Here is a 14878-nt window from a genome sequence, read left to right on the forward strand (position 1 = left end):
AATCTGAGTATTGTCGGTAAAACAGACCTTACCGACCGCCAGTATATCTACCAACCGCCGACAGGTTAACCTCCGTCGGTAACTCAGCCCGGACTAGAACCCACAATCTGTTTTATCGGGGGGGGGGGGTGAATATATGGGGGTGAAAATATGTCCACTAATATGCAATGCAGGAATGTAAAATTAACGGAAACTGTAAATGAAGATTACTGCGGTGCGAATAGGTTATCGGAGCTTGAAGATGATTGTGAAAGTCTCCAAAGAAACATTAAAGAAATCTCCGAACCCAGTAATTCTACGAGTAGTAATGTTGAAGAGAGAGAAAAGAATATTATTTTCAAAAGCACGGAAAAATCATCATCTACTGATCAGTCTAAAACGGAATCTGAATTTCGCTTACACGATTTAAAATTTTTTAATAATTCCAGTCCATCTTACAATCTAGAAGAAAACAATGAAGTTTTGAGCTATCAAGCTAACAGTTCCGTTTCTGATAGTTTCCCCGATGTGATTAGTGGTCCCGAACAAGCAGATGAAGTGATAAATGTCTTTTCTCCATCGACAATTGCAAAAATCACAAAACTGGATATCATCGATAGCCAAAACCCGGTTGTGAGTGTTTACGATTTTGAAAATAACGACGATGATGAGATGCCTATCTTACCGTATGAAAATAGCAGAAGCTTGAAGGAACATAGATCAATATTCCAGGTATTGGACAATTCATATAAATTACATGATGAACGGTTGATATCTACCTATGACTCGAGCAATAGTTCTAACGATTCTAATGCAGATCATGATTTACAAAAATCTAGGGATGCCAAACAGGAAATCATGTTAGAGAGAAATGAAAATAGTTCAAATTCAAGAAAACTACAATGTGACAGCAATAATGTAAAAGAAATAGCATCAAAAGATTATTATTGTATCGAAGTTGGTAAGGCAACGGTTCTATGCCAACCATTGATGAATGAAGACAATAATATCAATAATTGTTTAATGAATTCTATGATTCAAGACTTAATGTTAACTAGAAAATATTATTGTCCACTAGAACTACTGAATCGGCCAGTGAAATACTCTAGTAAATTTTCAATTTACATTAGATGTTTATTTTCAGATCATAATGCAAAATTTAAATTAAGTTTTTGTGAAATCGATACGAATGTGTTTACAATCGACTGTTTTTGTAGTAAAAACAGCTATTCAGAATGTCAAACTACTCGAGAAAAATTGCCTTTAAACACCCATATTAAATACCGTATTATTCATCCTCCTTTGAGCCAAAATTCACCTGAATTGAAATTAAATTCAATAGATCTCCAAGATCTTATGGAGCTATGGTTTCAATCCAATCAAAAGCCTGACGGCTTCCTGCGGTACGTTAGTCTTCCATTATGTGTTATCATGTACAGTAAACAACAACTTCACGTCGTTGATCATACTCGTCCACCAACTATTCTGCATCTGGATACGACAGGTTCTTATGTAAGGCTAATTGATGATTTAAAGAAAAAATTTATTTTCTACTACGGATTGGTTTATCGCGCATCAGTTTCAACTGTTCCTCTTTGTAAAATGATAACTTCCGAGCATAGGATTACACCTATTGAAAATTTTTTGAAGAAGTATAGAGAATTTGTATTTTCAGTGGAAAAAAAATGGCCATATTTCAACGCTATTGTCACTGACTGGAGTTGGGCATCAATGCATGCTGTATTATTCGAATGGAACAATACGAATATAAATCAATATCTTGATGACACATACTCGTATTTAACAACAAGGTACAAGTTTACGACCAATGACACTGCTATTAAGTTGCTGTGCTCATGTTTTGAATCGAGTATCCAGAGCTATAAAAAGAGATTTTCCAACTTTAAAAAGATATAAAGGTATAGTCATGGAATGTATGGCTTTAATGATAATGGCTAGATCTCTCGAAAAAATGGACGCACTATTTGAACATATCATAATATTGTTTTTACAGAAAGATTCGGAGAAAAGCAATGAACATCTAAAGAACTTTCTTCAAATAAAAAAGAAAAAAAATACTTCAGTATTTGAAGAATTGACAAATAATTATGAAAGTGATGAATCAGAAAGTCTAGAAGAAATGAGCTGGGAAGAGTTCAAATGTATATACAAAATAAATCCAAGCATATATGCTAAATCACCATTTTATATCCGCTATTTCCGAATTTCTGAAAAAATAAAAGAAAAAATAAAGATAGAGAACCATACACAGAAGGAATGTGTTTTGTACTGTCCACAATTTGTCGATTGTTTATTAACAACATACATGGCATACTGCCCTATATGGAGTGGAATGATGTTGGATCTGGTAGATCCGAATATATCACGTGTTTCGAATGTTTATGCGGAATCAATTATAAAAACTTACAAACACAACCTTTTAAATGGCAAGAGACAATGGCGAATAGGTAAAGTATGCCGTGTTCTAGAAGAAAACAATGAAAAGCTAGTGAAAGAAAATGTTATCAGTAAAATTAAAATGAAATCGAATTTGAAAGATAAAAACTATGATCTATATCGTAAGTTTACGTCAGATTCCTTAGATACACAAATATGGGAAAGAATTCCAGAAGTTCAATGTAATGGTAAAAATTCGAAAAAAGTTAGGAAACGTAAAATAAGACACATGAGTGGAAAAAAAATTATACGGTTGAGAAAAAATATAAAACGAGGAGAAGACAGACTCGACGAGCTATGGGAATCGGATTTAGAAAATAAAGACGAAAAAAAACCTAAAAGGAAACGACGAAGAAAACAAAAAAACCCAAAAATAGAAACTAAAAACCAAAAAAAAAGTGTCCACAACTTAAATTATTCGGGATTAGATATCCGTAATAAAGAAAAAACAGAAAAAAAACGTATAAAAGAAGAACAACATTTAGAAGTTCAAAAGACTAAAAGGGATACAAATCCGATTAAAACAATTCCGAAGTTAAAGAATGGTTTAGTGAATGACATAGGTTATTTTGTTAACTCCAGATCGAAGAAAATCGTAATAGCCCATTACTATCCTGCAACAGAAAAGTTTATAATAAATAAAGAACTTAAGTTGTCAGCACATCAATTTAGACAACTATTATCTCGATGTAGTTCTATGGATGCGGAAGTAATAGATTTAGTTGCAGCTGCACGCATAGACAAATGGAGCAATGTGACTTACTTGTCAACTGATGTAGCTTATGCAATAATGAATAGTACTAAAATAAAAGAAAGTTCGCAGGATCGACAATATCATAATATAAAAAACCTAATAGAAGATAGAATATTCATTCCATATTATTATCAACAACATTGGATGTTGCTTATAATAAACATTCCGGCAAAAACATTTGAAGTATTAGACCCTTATGATAGACCGAATAATTTCCAAAAGTTATTGGACACTTTAACCATGTACGTAGATAAGTGTAACCATGACTCCACCATCAAAAGACTTATACCTAAAAATTTGAAAGTTGTAAATGAAATTGATCGACCGTTTCAGAAACCGATTGATACCTGGAATTCCGCGGCTTATATAATGTACTATATGGAATACATTGAAGAAAATAAAAAGATGGACAAAAATTTCAATCCCGAAGAATATAGAGAGACATTATTGAATATTTTAATAACACAATCGTTAGAAGTAAACAGAAATTGTTTATATTGCTTTGAAGACTCTAATACGGACACAAATATGACTTGTATAATGTGTAAACGATTACTACACAGCAAGTGTTTTCAGCTTGACGAAATGGAAACAGAAAATGAAGAGCAACTTGAATTTGATGAACCTTCAAAGAAAAGGAAAAGGAAATTAAATAGTGATAAGAATGATCAATGCAGACGGTGTCGAAGGTACAAGTTGAGATATCTCCGAACGTACCCTACCGATTAAGCTCAAATTTTCAGTGTTCATAGTAAATAATTAGCCGCGTCGAATGGCACCTCGAAGATCGAAATCAGTTCATCCGTTCAAAAGTTACAAAATATTTACATACATACATACATACACTCAGACATTATCTTGAATTAAGTCAGAATAGCTTCCTAGAACCTCAAAGCGTCAACATCTGTTCGGATTTCGATTTTCACAAATCAGAGTAAAACCAATAACCACAAATTTTTGATAATTTGCAGTTTTTTTGGCTGGAAGTTAAAAATTAATAAAGAAACAAATGTAATATAAATCTTTATGAAATGAACCATTGCCACCAAAAACAAAAATTTACACGAGAACAATAACATAAATAAGTCATGTACCATTCGACAAAAACAAAATAATTTTAACCGGAACAATCCAAAATGGATGCATATGTTCAAATTGCAGAAAAATGAATGATCTCACAATTCTTGTGCACCTGAACATCGGCACATTTTGCGCAAAACGAAAATGGAAAAAAAAGAAAAGTAAAATATCTACTGGATTTAGTTACTGAAAAATTTTGCATAAATGCTAGTATCTCAGCAAAAAATTGCCGACAACCCCAATAATCCCTTAGGTCACCTTAAAGCTGTAAAATTGAATGAATTTTTTTGACATTTTCGTTGAGCAAAAACGTGCTGATCTTCAGGTACATCAATTCAGGAGAATATACATTGTCAGGTAACATTCGACAGCAAATAACAAATAACATCGAATAGGTTACATGAAAATTCTCATGCAAAAATCCGAGCAATAAAAAATTATTCGCCCAACCCATAGTCAACAAACGGCTATGTTCTAATTTAAGGCAGGTAATATAGTAATAAAAACAAGTAAAAAGGAGGGTGGGGGTGGAACACTATATAGTATATGATTGGGAAGTATAAAAAAATATGGCAAGATTTTATACTTCTTGATTGCTATGAAGACGATAGCCTCCTCGTGGCGTGTTCCGGGCAACGGCAGAAAAGTTGATAGCTGAAAAAAGGACAGTATATGATCATCATTCGACGTAATCAGCGATTGAATGAATCATTTCAGTCGTCTAAAACAGCAAATCAGCTTTTGATGCCGGCTAATAGCGTCGGAAAAATATCAAATATTGAGATACGGCGGAAAAAAAAGTACGTAAAACATAGTAAAAGCATAAGAGAACTGTAAATCGCAGATGCAAAAGTATAAGGATACTCGGCAGTGTCATAGCGGAAATGAAAACACCGAAATTTCTCGCGATAAACATGGTTCGAATCTTTTATTACAGCTTTATAACACAAGTTGTAGAAGTGTTCAATAATGCGGAGAAGTTTCAGGGTAGTGCTAGCAGTCTTGGTAATTTCCCGATCTGTTGAGAGGCCAAAGAAAGTTAAATAAACCATTCAAAAAAAATTGAGTTCATTAAATAATAACAGGAAATTTATTAATAATAAAAATATTATTATAGCATATTGAAAAAAATTTTCGGAAATTCAGGATAGTCGTGAAGCGTGGTTCCGGCTGCCATATTCGAATAAATTTTTTTGGAGGTGTCTGGGGTCCCAAAAGAACACTCCTCACGAAAATTCAGATTGATCTAACTCCAAATACGATTTTAAAAAATTCGTAAGTGATAGGGGTCGGTCATAGAGGGTTGTTCCGGCGGCCATATTGGAATGAATTTTTTTGGGGTCGTCTGGAGTCCCAAAAAAACAAGTCTCACAAAAATCCAGATTGAGCTTACTTTAAATACAATTTGAAAAAATTCATAAGTGATAGGGGTTGGTCATAGAGGGTTGTTCCGGCGGCCATATTGGAATGAATTTCTTTGGGGGTGTCTGGTGTCCCAAAAAAACACTCCTTACAAAAATCCAGATTGATCTGCTCATGATCGGAACTTGAAAAAAAATATATATTTTTCGTGGGCCACGCACGTTCGAAACTTTAGGTACATAAAAGAAAAAAATGTTCATTAAATTCACATTAGAGTAAACAACATTTTTTATGCTACTTTTCGTACATTTTTACTAATCGGGTTACAATTAAAAATTCGATCGTGTAAAATCAAGCAATAAGCTGTAGTGTGAGCGACAAATACTGGTATAGATTCAAACTCAAGACGTACATCTACTGGTCCTGATTTGAGAGATTCGTTTTGCATTGAACAGTCAATAACAATCAACGGTGCTTTTGATAGAAAATCTTTTTTTGATAGCAGAGATTGTGAGTCTCTATTATAATATGACTTTTTAACATTAGTGTACATTTTATGCAATAGTGCATATTGATTGTGTGCAATATTAATATTTTAATTTTCATAAAGATAACACTGGGAATTTACATATAATTTTAGATCACGAATTTTGCAATGGTCAAATTAACAAGCATTTTTATCCATTGTATTTCTTCAAGTGGATATACCTTGTAATCACAGTGGTAAAATGGAACAAACCTACCGTTTTTCCACCGTGATTCTAAACCGCCAGGGGAGGTTTCTACAGCTGATTTGATGTTTTAACAGCCTAAATCCGTTTTGTTGTAGCTGGCAGGAGTGGTTATCAGTACAATTCCCAGGTTCGATAGCTCAATGATATTGATAGATCACTAGCGATGTAGTTGAGAAGTTAAAAATTATGCTGATCAGCTACTTTAATATGAGGTATCATCCATTCAATTTTTACGTCTTCTGCTGCAGTTTGTAACAATGCATCGGTATCAGTTTGTATTCTCGATATGACCAGTTGATGTTGACAGTTGGGAACATTTCGATGATAGTCTTCGGCAAATCTACTTAGTAAGCTAAGTGGAATAGGCTCATCAAAATATCCATTAGCATCCGTTTATGAATTTTTAGCGTTTTCTAACCATTTAGTATTCCCCAATGTAGTCATTTGAGTGGGGCTATGTGATAAGTATTCTTTCATAGCACACGTTAAGACAACGTTGGGCATGCGATCAATTTCTTCGCCATTTCCAAGATAATGTATTTTTTTCGATAAGAAACATATTTCCATATTGATCATATTTGTGGTTGCAACTGCAGTAGCTCTGTTTCTTGTTCTTAGTCTACCATAGATATGCAGAGTACTTTTACTTGGCAAGAAATAAAGATTTTGGTTTTGATTTGACGATTCAAATCTCATTGTTATTGTTAAAGGTTGTCATATAACGATTTAATTTATTTAGTATTAATTAGTTTGTAACATTTAAAATTTAATTTTAAGTTTGAATTTAAATCGTTGAGACGTAAGCGTCGAGACAGCAGTCTGCTCGCAACTGGCACATGCGCTCGGTGCTTGTATTTTTAATTAAATATTTCAGCCAGGTTCTGACATATCATCAGCATCAACCATCGGGTGGAAGAACTCGATATTGTTATCGATCAACCCGGCAGCTGATTTAATAAAATCAAATAATTATTATTTAATTTCTTATATAGTTCAAAATTAAGAAGTTTAAATAAAAAAAACATTACATATATTAAAATATTTAAATACATATCATTCAGACTTAAATAAAATATTCTTATAATTTATTTATTTAATCTAAATTGAGACCCATGGCCAAATAATAATAATTAAGGGTTATCGTCACGCTCTATGAGCTACCAACAGGTGGATTGGCCGAAACTATTTAGATAGATACGGAGACTCATTGCGAGTGGACGCTGTTGTCATTATGTGTAGTTTATTGTTTTTTAATACGTTCGATCTTATGTGGTGTTAAAATTGATTAAATTGATTAAATTCTACCACGTGATTTTTGGTTTATCCACTGGACGATTCTTTGAGCTGCTGCGATATATCATCTCCGAGTAATTACCTTTCAATTTTCTTGTAGCATTTCCCATGCTTGGATCTAAACATTTATTATCGGGTAGTTTTACGTTTCACGACCCCAGCTGAAGTCTGTTCCAGGAGAGCAGCTACCAAAGATATCCATACTCAGAGTTACCGATATAGTAGAGTTTGAGTTAAATTTATGAATTAAGAATAGAGAGGTCAGTATTTAATAACGGTAAGATTTAGTTTGGGGCTTTGGATTTTGATTATTGAAAAAAGAGAAGTCGAAGGGAGACCTTTGAAGAGTACAGCCGATCATTCAGCTCTGGTCGCTCGAGCAAGCAGACGTGTCCAGTAATGGCGCTACAGTCTATGGCGTTGCAGAAAGCTACAGATTAAGATTATTGTTACAAAAGTATTATTTTAAACAGTGTAAGACGTTACTTGATATTTTTTATTCAATAGATATCAGGTATGGACTAATTATTATAATTATTAATAATTAATTGAGTTCGAGTCAGAGTCTTGAGATATACTACTGTTTTAATTAAAGAAAGATTTAAGAACTGAAAAAATTATGAGAATATTGTTACAGTTAGAGTCATGTTCACGATTTGTTGTTAATATAATTTTTACAAAATAATTATAAGAAATGTGTTTAATTATTGAACCAATTGTCTTATTAACGTAAATATGAGACCCATGTACGTTATTTGTACTAGTTTATTAAAGGGAATGTTCTAGAATCTTGATTTTATAGTTTATTGTTTATAGTTACCGAATAGAATTAGATTATTGTTTAGCTCTAGTGATCAATTAATTTATTTCCGATGTATTGTTACGTGTCGATTAGATGTCAATTTATTTTTCTGTTCAGATTAATTTTATTATTATTGGAATCAGTATTTTGTTGTAAAGAAGAATTATTTGTACGATGCTACAGTATTTTAGTTATTGTAAGTAGTGAGACAGGGGGTTCACCCCCCCCCCCCCCCCCGATAACACAGTACCCTTTCTTACTGACCGCAGCGGATACCTCCTGTCGGTAACATAATATCTGTTGTCGGTATGTCGCGTATATCCGCGGCCGCTAACCGTATCTACGGTCGGTAAAGTAGGTATTTATATTACCGATTCTTACCGATGTTGATCGACAGTCAATTATCATGCGTATGATGACAAAATACTGTCACACTATCATCAGAGCTGGTACCTTACCGTATACCAGCTCTGATGATGGCATGACATGTATTTATATGATGATCATTCTGAGGATTTATATATTCAAACAGGGGGGTAGGACGAGCACTTGCAAGAAGCTCTGATGTCACTACCATCTAGCGGTTTAGTTCTTCTCACAACCCTTCTTTTTTAGCGGATAATGTCATCCAGCGTGTCTGAAGCTTTTTATGAGGAAGAGTGCGGGAAATGAAGCTGCGCAAATCCTGAACGATTACATTATCTTCTGCGCTGTTACTAAGCTCATATTTCAGACCAAGTGGGGGTAATATGAACCTGCGCAATAGCGTCTTTTACCCCGATTACATCATCTTCTGCGCCGTTAACCGTTACTAAGCTCATATTTCAGTCCAAGTGGGGGAATATGAACCTGCGCAATTGCGTCTTTTTACCCGATTACATCATCTTTTACGTCATAAAACAGGTCCAAACTCGTTTTTTTTTTCGGTAACTAAGTGGGGGAAGAAAGAGTTTAGCGGGTGACTCTCGCGCCCATATGCATCGGTCTGCCTAAGTTTTTTGAAGCAAAAACTACCGTTGTTCTCACAAAAAGTGTATAACATAAGTGAAATCATTTCAAGTCTTCAAGTGTGTCAACAAAACTACTTCACAAGTAAGTACTATTTTGTATTCGAGCATCCACTGATACTTCTCACATATAATTCTATAACTTGTTCTCCTTTATCTATCTTTTAGTGTCAAAATTCGATCTCTCAGCTATCAATGAAGTCAATTGTTTAGCAAACATTTTGCCAAGCAAAAAAATGCAAGAATTGGAAGTTGATAAATTATATCAAATAACTGAGATAAAAAAAATAAACACGAAGTACGGATCCAAAGTCATTGCACATCTTAACAATGAATTCTCTAACTATTTCTCAAACCGGACAAACAACGAACTCCTGGGCGACGAAAGGAATTAAAAAGCCTGAGCGAAATGACAACCGAAGACTCGCTTTATCTTAAATTTCTGTGAACCAAGTACAACAAATTTGAATTTGTGTCTGAACAATCATCAGTCCCAGTATAGTTTCAGGGTATCAAGACTTTAAACGTGGATTTCATACATATTTATCATATGTATTTTTTATAACTATTGTAACCATAATAATAATAAACATAAAAAAATGTACATTATTTGAATCATTGTCGAAAAAAAAAATTTCTTTATCTCGAGTTAACCTTACCACCATACACTCAAGAGAAAATTCAATATAGTCATAGAAAAACCAAGTTACCACCTGTAAAACATTCAACATCTTAGGGTAAGTAAGAAAATCTTTTTCTACATAAAAAAATTAGTATGATCGAAGACTCCTTCACATCAGACAGTTTTCGAGTGTCAAAAAAAATTCATAAGAAAAAGTAGAGGTGAGCCCCTCAACAAAAGATGGCTGACGCTTACACATGCGCAGAATGTCCATACATTATATTATTATTAATGAGAATAGTTTTAAAACACACAATAATAATAATTTTTAAAGAAATAATAATACAAACTATAATTACCATAATACCGCAACCTAAATTTAAGATTGAAAAATGCACTTTACAAATAACAAACATTGACTATTTGTTAATATTTAAAACTTTAGTTAACATAAATCAAAAAGTAGAAATTTTATAAAACTATTTTTTCTAAGAATTTCGATAATAATTCTTATAATTAGAGTAATAGTTAGGATAATTATTAGGACTATAATGTATTTTTTAATTAAAAAAAGAAAAACTGAATTCTTTTTTGTCATATATTAAAACATCTACAAAAATTAATAATCATAAAAAATTGAAAAATAATGAAATCTTAGTCATTAACTTAAAAAAATTAATTTTCGGGAAACATATAAAAACATATAAAAACATATAAAAACATATCTAAAGAAAAAAAAATGAAATTTAAATTGAAAAAAACACACACACTCAGCCATCGATATCCGATGGGTCCCCAATCCCATCATCGATGCTTTCTTCATAGTCGTCATCGTCGTCATCGTCGTCACCATCGTTACCATCGTCGTCGTCGTCGTCGTCGTCAGGCCAATATATGCGCAAGGGTCCATTACTTGCGACAGGTCCTTGAGTCTGAAGGTTCGGGCTCTCAAAATATACCCTGTCGGGATCATCAACATCCCGAAACCACCAGCACATTGCCTCTTGACAGATATTGAGCTGAACGGTAACCCCACCGAGTGTAAAAATGACACTATCAGGATCTTCTAGGTCACGTTGGATTTCAGCATAGAGTGCATCCAGGATTTCATCTGTCAAACCCTGATCGACCCAAATTTGTGGCATCAGTACGCTGTATGTGAGATTCAGCAATACAATATCTTAAAAAAAAAAATACATTATAGAATACATTGAAATAACAAAAAATATATTGAAATAACAAAAAATATTAAAAACCTTACCATTTAAAGCGTCCGTTAATGACAGTGAAGGAAGTTGGATTTCATATATCCTTTCAAATTCCGGAAACTGCTCCACTAATAAATTTGGGCTGAAGGTGTAGTAATGCAGTAATGCTATGAGGTCTCCAGGTTTAGAAAACCACCAACATAGACGAGCGTTCCATAATCTCAGGGTTGTGGATACACCAACGACAACGATTGTCGCCCCATTTAGCTGCTGACCTGACACGACGATTTCCCTGAGGGTTGATAAAAGTAACCGCCAAATAAGCCCAATCGCCTGAGTGGCCCATTCGTTTGGAATTATGTAATGGTATGATATTCCGTTTATCATTTGTAAAAAACTAAAACATAAATAAAAAAATTAGCATTTTTTTACATTTACTTACAATATTGTTAACACTTACATCCTCTATAGCTGATGATGATAATGATAATAATGATGATTGTAAAACCTATAAAAAATTCACACATACATTGTCACAAAAAACTTATAATTGTTTCTACAATGAAAAAAAAAACGGATACTTACAGTTGTCAAGATCAGGATCACGATGACAGGTTTTTATTCAACCTTGAAAAAAGAAATAATAATTAACTTACATTCACCCACTAATATATATTAAAAATCATATACTTACTTCAAAGTGAGAATTATTAAAAAAAAAAAACCCAAAATTGTTTTTAATAACTTTGAAAAGCACACTAAAAAAAGGAAACCGTATCGTAGCTAACTCTCGAACAGTCGAAACGCTTATGATTGAACTTGAAATCTAGCAGCTTTGAAAAAGAAGGCATTCATTGTATTGTCAACAAGTATTGGAACCAAAACAAGCCTATGATGCACATTAGAGTGAGAGAGAGAGAACCTTGGGTCTTACTTTAGAGCGTCTCACTCTAATATGTACAGGTCAAACACACCACATGTTGAAGGAATTTTTCTCGGGTATTAACTTAAAGAAAATTTTGTTTCAAACCCACTTATATACATTTGGAAAACTTATTTATACACTACTCTTAAAAATATAAACGTTTAAAGACGAAAGTCCTATACTTAATTTAACATCATATAAAACTAATTGTCGTCAATAAAATAAATAGTAAATACAATTATAATCATTACAATAAAAAAATAATACTTTTTAACGATAAAAAAATAAATGGGCTACGACTCCTCTGGATCTGAGAGGATTACAGTATCAGCATCGTCAACATTATCTGTATCCTCCGGATCTGTGAGAATAACAGTCTCTGCATCGTCAGAGCAATGAAGGTCTTCCTCCGTAACAGCATCAACAACACGATTGTGAAATAATTGGTGTTCCCACTCAGATGCTGCTGCACCCAAAGTATAAAAATTGGTGGAATAAACCCATATGCAATGACATAATCCCGAGCATCCTGGGATCCATCCCTGAGCCTAAAGTGCCACGTGACTTTTTCGTCATTGATCTCCAAGGAAGCCTCCTCATCGAAAAAGGTGACAATGGAATCTTTGATCGGTTCATTTGCCGAGATTCGATTCCACAACTGAGGCTCGATAAAATACCTCACCTCTTCCACTGAGAAGCTCTGAACCCAGTGCTTCGGAAATAACACCACATATCGGATGCAATAATCATTTAGATTATTATCTGTAATAAAAAAATAATATATATATATATATATATATATATATATATATATATATATATATATATATATAACGATGATAAGATGTAAAAAAAAAATAATACCTGAAGGGTTGGGGTTTTTTAGTTTATTAACTACCCCGGGCCAGATTCCAAAGAATGAATCACGTGTGGCATTGTAATAATACCGCAGATCCGTTCTATCCGCATCAATGTTAGGGATGAGGAACCACCAACACAGATCAGTATGCTCGATGTTTAGTTCTGCAATCAATCCTTCCATTCGGAATAATGTTCCATCTAATTTTTTTCCAAGACGAACAGCCCTTGTCAAAGCATTGACTATTAAGTCCATATCTCCATCTATCAACCGTGGAAATCTTATCCACCAAATTGGGATGACAATGTCGTAACTGAATGTGTTTCCAATCTATAAATTACACATATTTCACAACATAAAAAATATCCTACACCTATAATACACGAATTAAAGACAACTAACTTACCTTAATTATTTTATTTAAAGTTATAAAAAAGCTCCTTTATTAATCTTTCAAATTTATAATATTTTTTAAAAATTGTTTATGAACCCCCACGGCAGATTTTAAAACCGATATTTTTCTAAGCAATATTATTATTAAAAATTGTTTTATAAAACTCAATAAAACACCCACGGTATATTTTAAAAACCAATTCAAGTAAAATTTAAACTCAGCAATATTTTCTCAATAACACTTTAAAAAACACCAACAGTATAATCCAGAAAATAATTTCTAAAACCGTTTTAAAAATACTTCTTGAAAGCCTGACTTCAACTGTCATCGACCTTTTCACGATCTCTGAACTTTGTATAATGACAGATCAATGTATAGCTTAACAATGAAATCACAGTTGAGATTAAAAATTAATAAACAAACCCATAAAACGATCGCATGTGTAAGAAACACCCATAGAGCATTTCACTCTAACATGTAGTGATAGATATGAGTGTCTCACTTTGACTTGGAATAATATACATATAATTCACTATAGTAATTTACTTTGTCTTTTATCCTATTTGTGTGAAAATCCCTTTTTTTCATATCAATTAAAAACTTTCATATCAAATCGAAATGTACATTTTAAAGATATATTCGAAAATTTTTTGAATGTATCGATAAAATAGGAAATCATGTTTACTCTGCCATCTGAAAAATTGATACTAGAACTGTATTATCCAACTCATACAAATATTCCACCGACTTACAGTTTTATCCGTCTTTAATAACTTCATTGATTTTTTTAAAAGACATTGTCATTATCGATCTCACGATCTAAAGTAAATATATATTAAATTACATATATTTTCACATCTTCGTTCTACGATTTACCCAACATAAACATTTTTTTATGATCCAAATCGTATATTTATAATAAATCTTATATTTGATTCCTTAATTTACATATTAATTCTATATTTTTTAAACTATTGATGGTGTTATTGATATGTAACACTCTTATATGTAATTCTAACATACCCACAGGAAATAAACAATTTTTATTACACCGCTTAATGAGATTCGTACTATCATCGATCTTTGATACTTGCAATCTCATTATTTATTATTTAACTCTCTGTTTCAAATCTGTCATCGATAACCGAAAGTAAAAAAATTTTTATTATACCTCTTAAATTTTGTTATGTATTTCTTACTCTCTGTGTTAAATTTTAAACGATCGTTCATGTTATTGATATATACATATATTTCTTATTAATCTGTACCACCCAGGTAAATAATTCTTATAACACTCTTCTATGAAATTTAACATATTTGTCATCGATCACTCTATCACCGGAAGTAAACAATTTTTATTTTACCGCTTAGTGAGATCTGTCCTAGCATTGATATTTGATAC

At 32.7% G+C, this 14878-nt stretch overlaps 1 protein-coding gene across 2 annotated transcripts; it reads right to left on the bottom strand.

Annotated features, from left to right (window-relative positions):
* Positions 1-10782: 10782 nt before the first annotated feature.
* On the bottom strand, positions 10783-13563 carry LOC106694111 (uncharacterized). Of its 2 annotated transcripts, XM_053739797.1 has the most exons (6): positions 13489-13563; positions 13088-13412; positions 11884-12985; positions 11759-11806; positions 11352-11695; positions 10783-11270 (listed from the first exon to the last, which is right to left on the bottom strand). In XM_053739797.1, exons 5-6 carry the CDS (start codon positions 11683-11685, stop codon positions 10861-10863), a joined length of 744 nt encoding a protein of 247 aa, XP_053595772.1. In that variant the 5' UTR covers positions 11686-11695; positions 11759-11806; positions 11884-12985; positions 13088-13412; positions 13489-13563; the 3' UTR covers positions 10783-10860. The 2 variants fall into 2 exon arrangements, with proteins under 2 accessions (XP_053595772.1, XP_053595773.1); XM_053739798.1 differs by lacking the exons at positions 13088-13412; positions 13489-13563 and having other exon boundaries at positions 11884-11925; positions 11993-12003.
* Positions 13564-14878: the final 1315 nt, after the last annotated feature.

The sequence above is a fragment of the Microplitis demolitor genome, chromosome 6, assembly GCF_026212275.2.
Source record: "Microplitis demolitor isolate Queensland-Clemson2020A chromosome 6, iyMicDemo2.1a, whole genome shotgun sequence".
Classification (NCBI taxonomy): Eukaryota; Metazoa; Arthropoda; class Insecta; order Hymenoptera; family Braconidae; genus Microplitis; species Microplitis demolitor.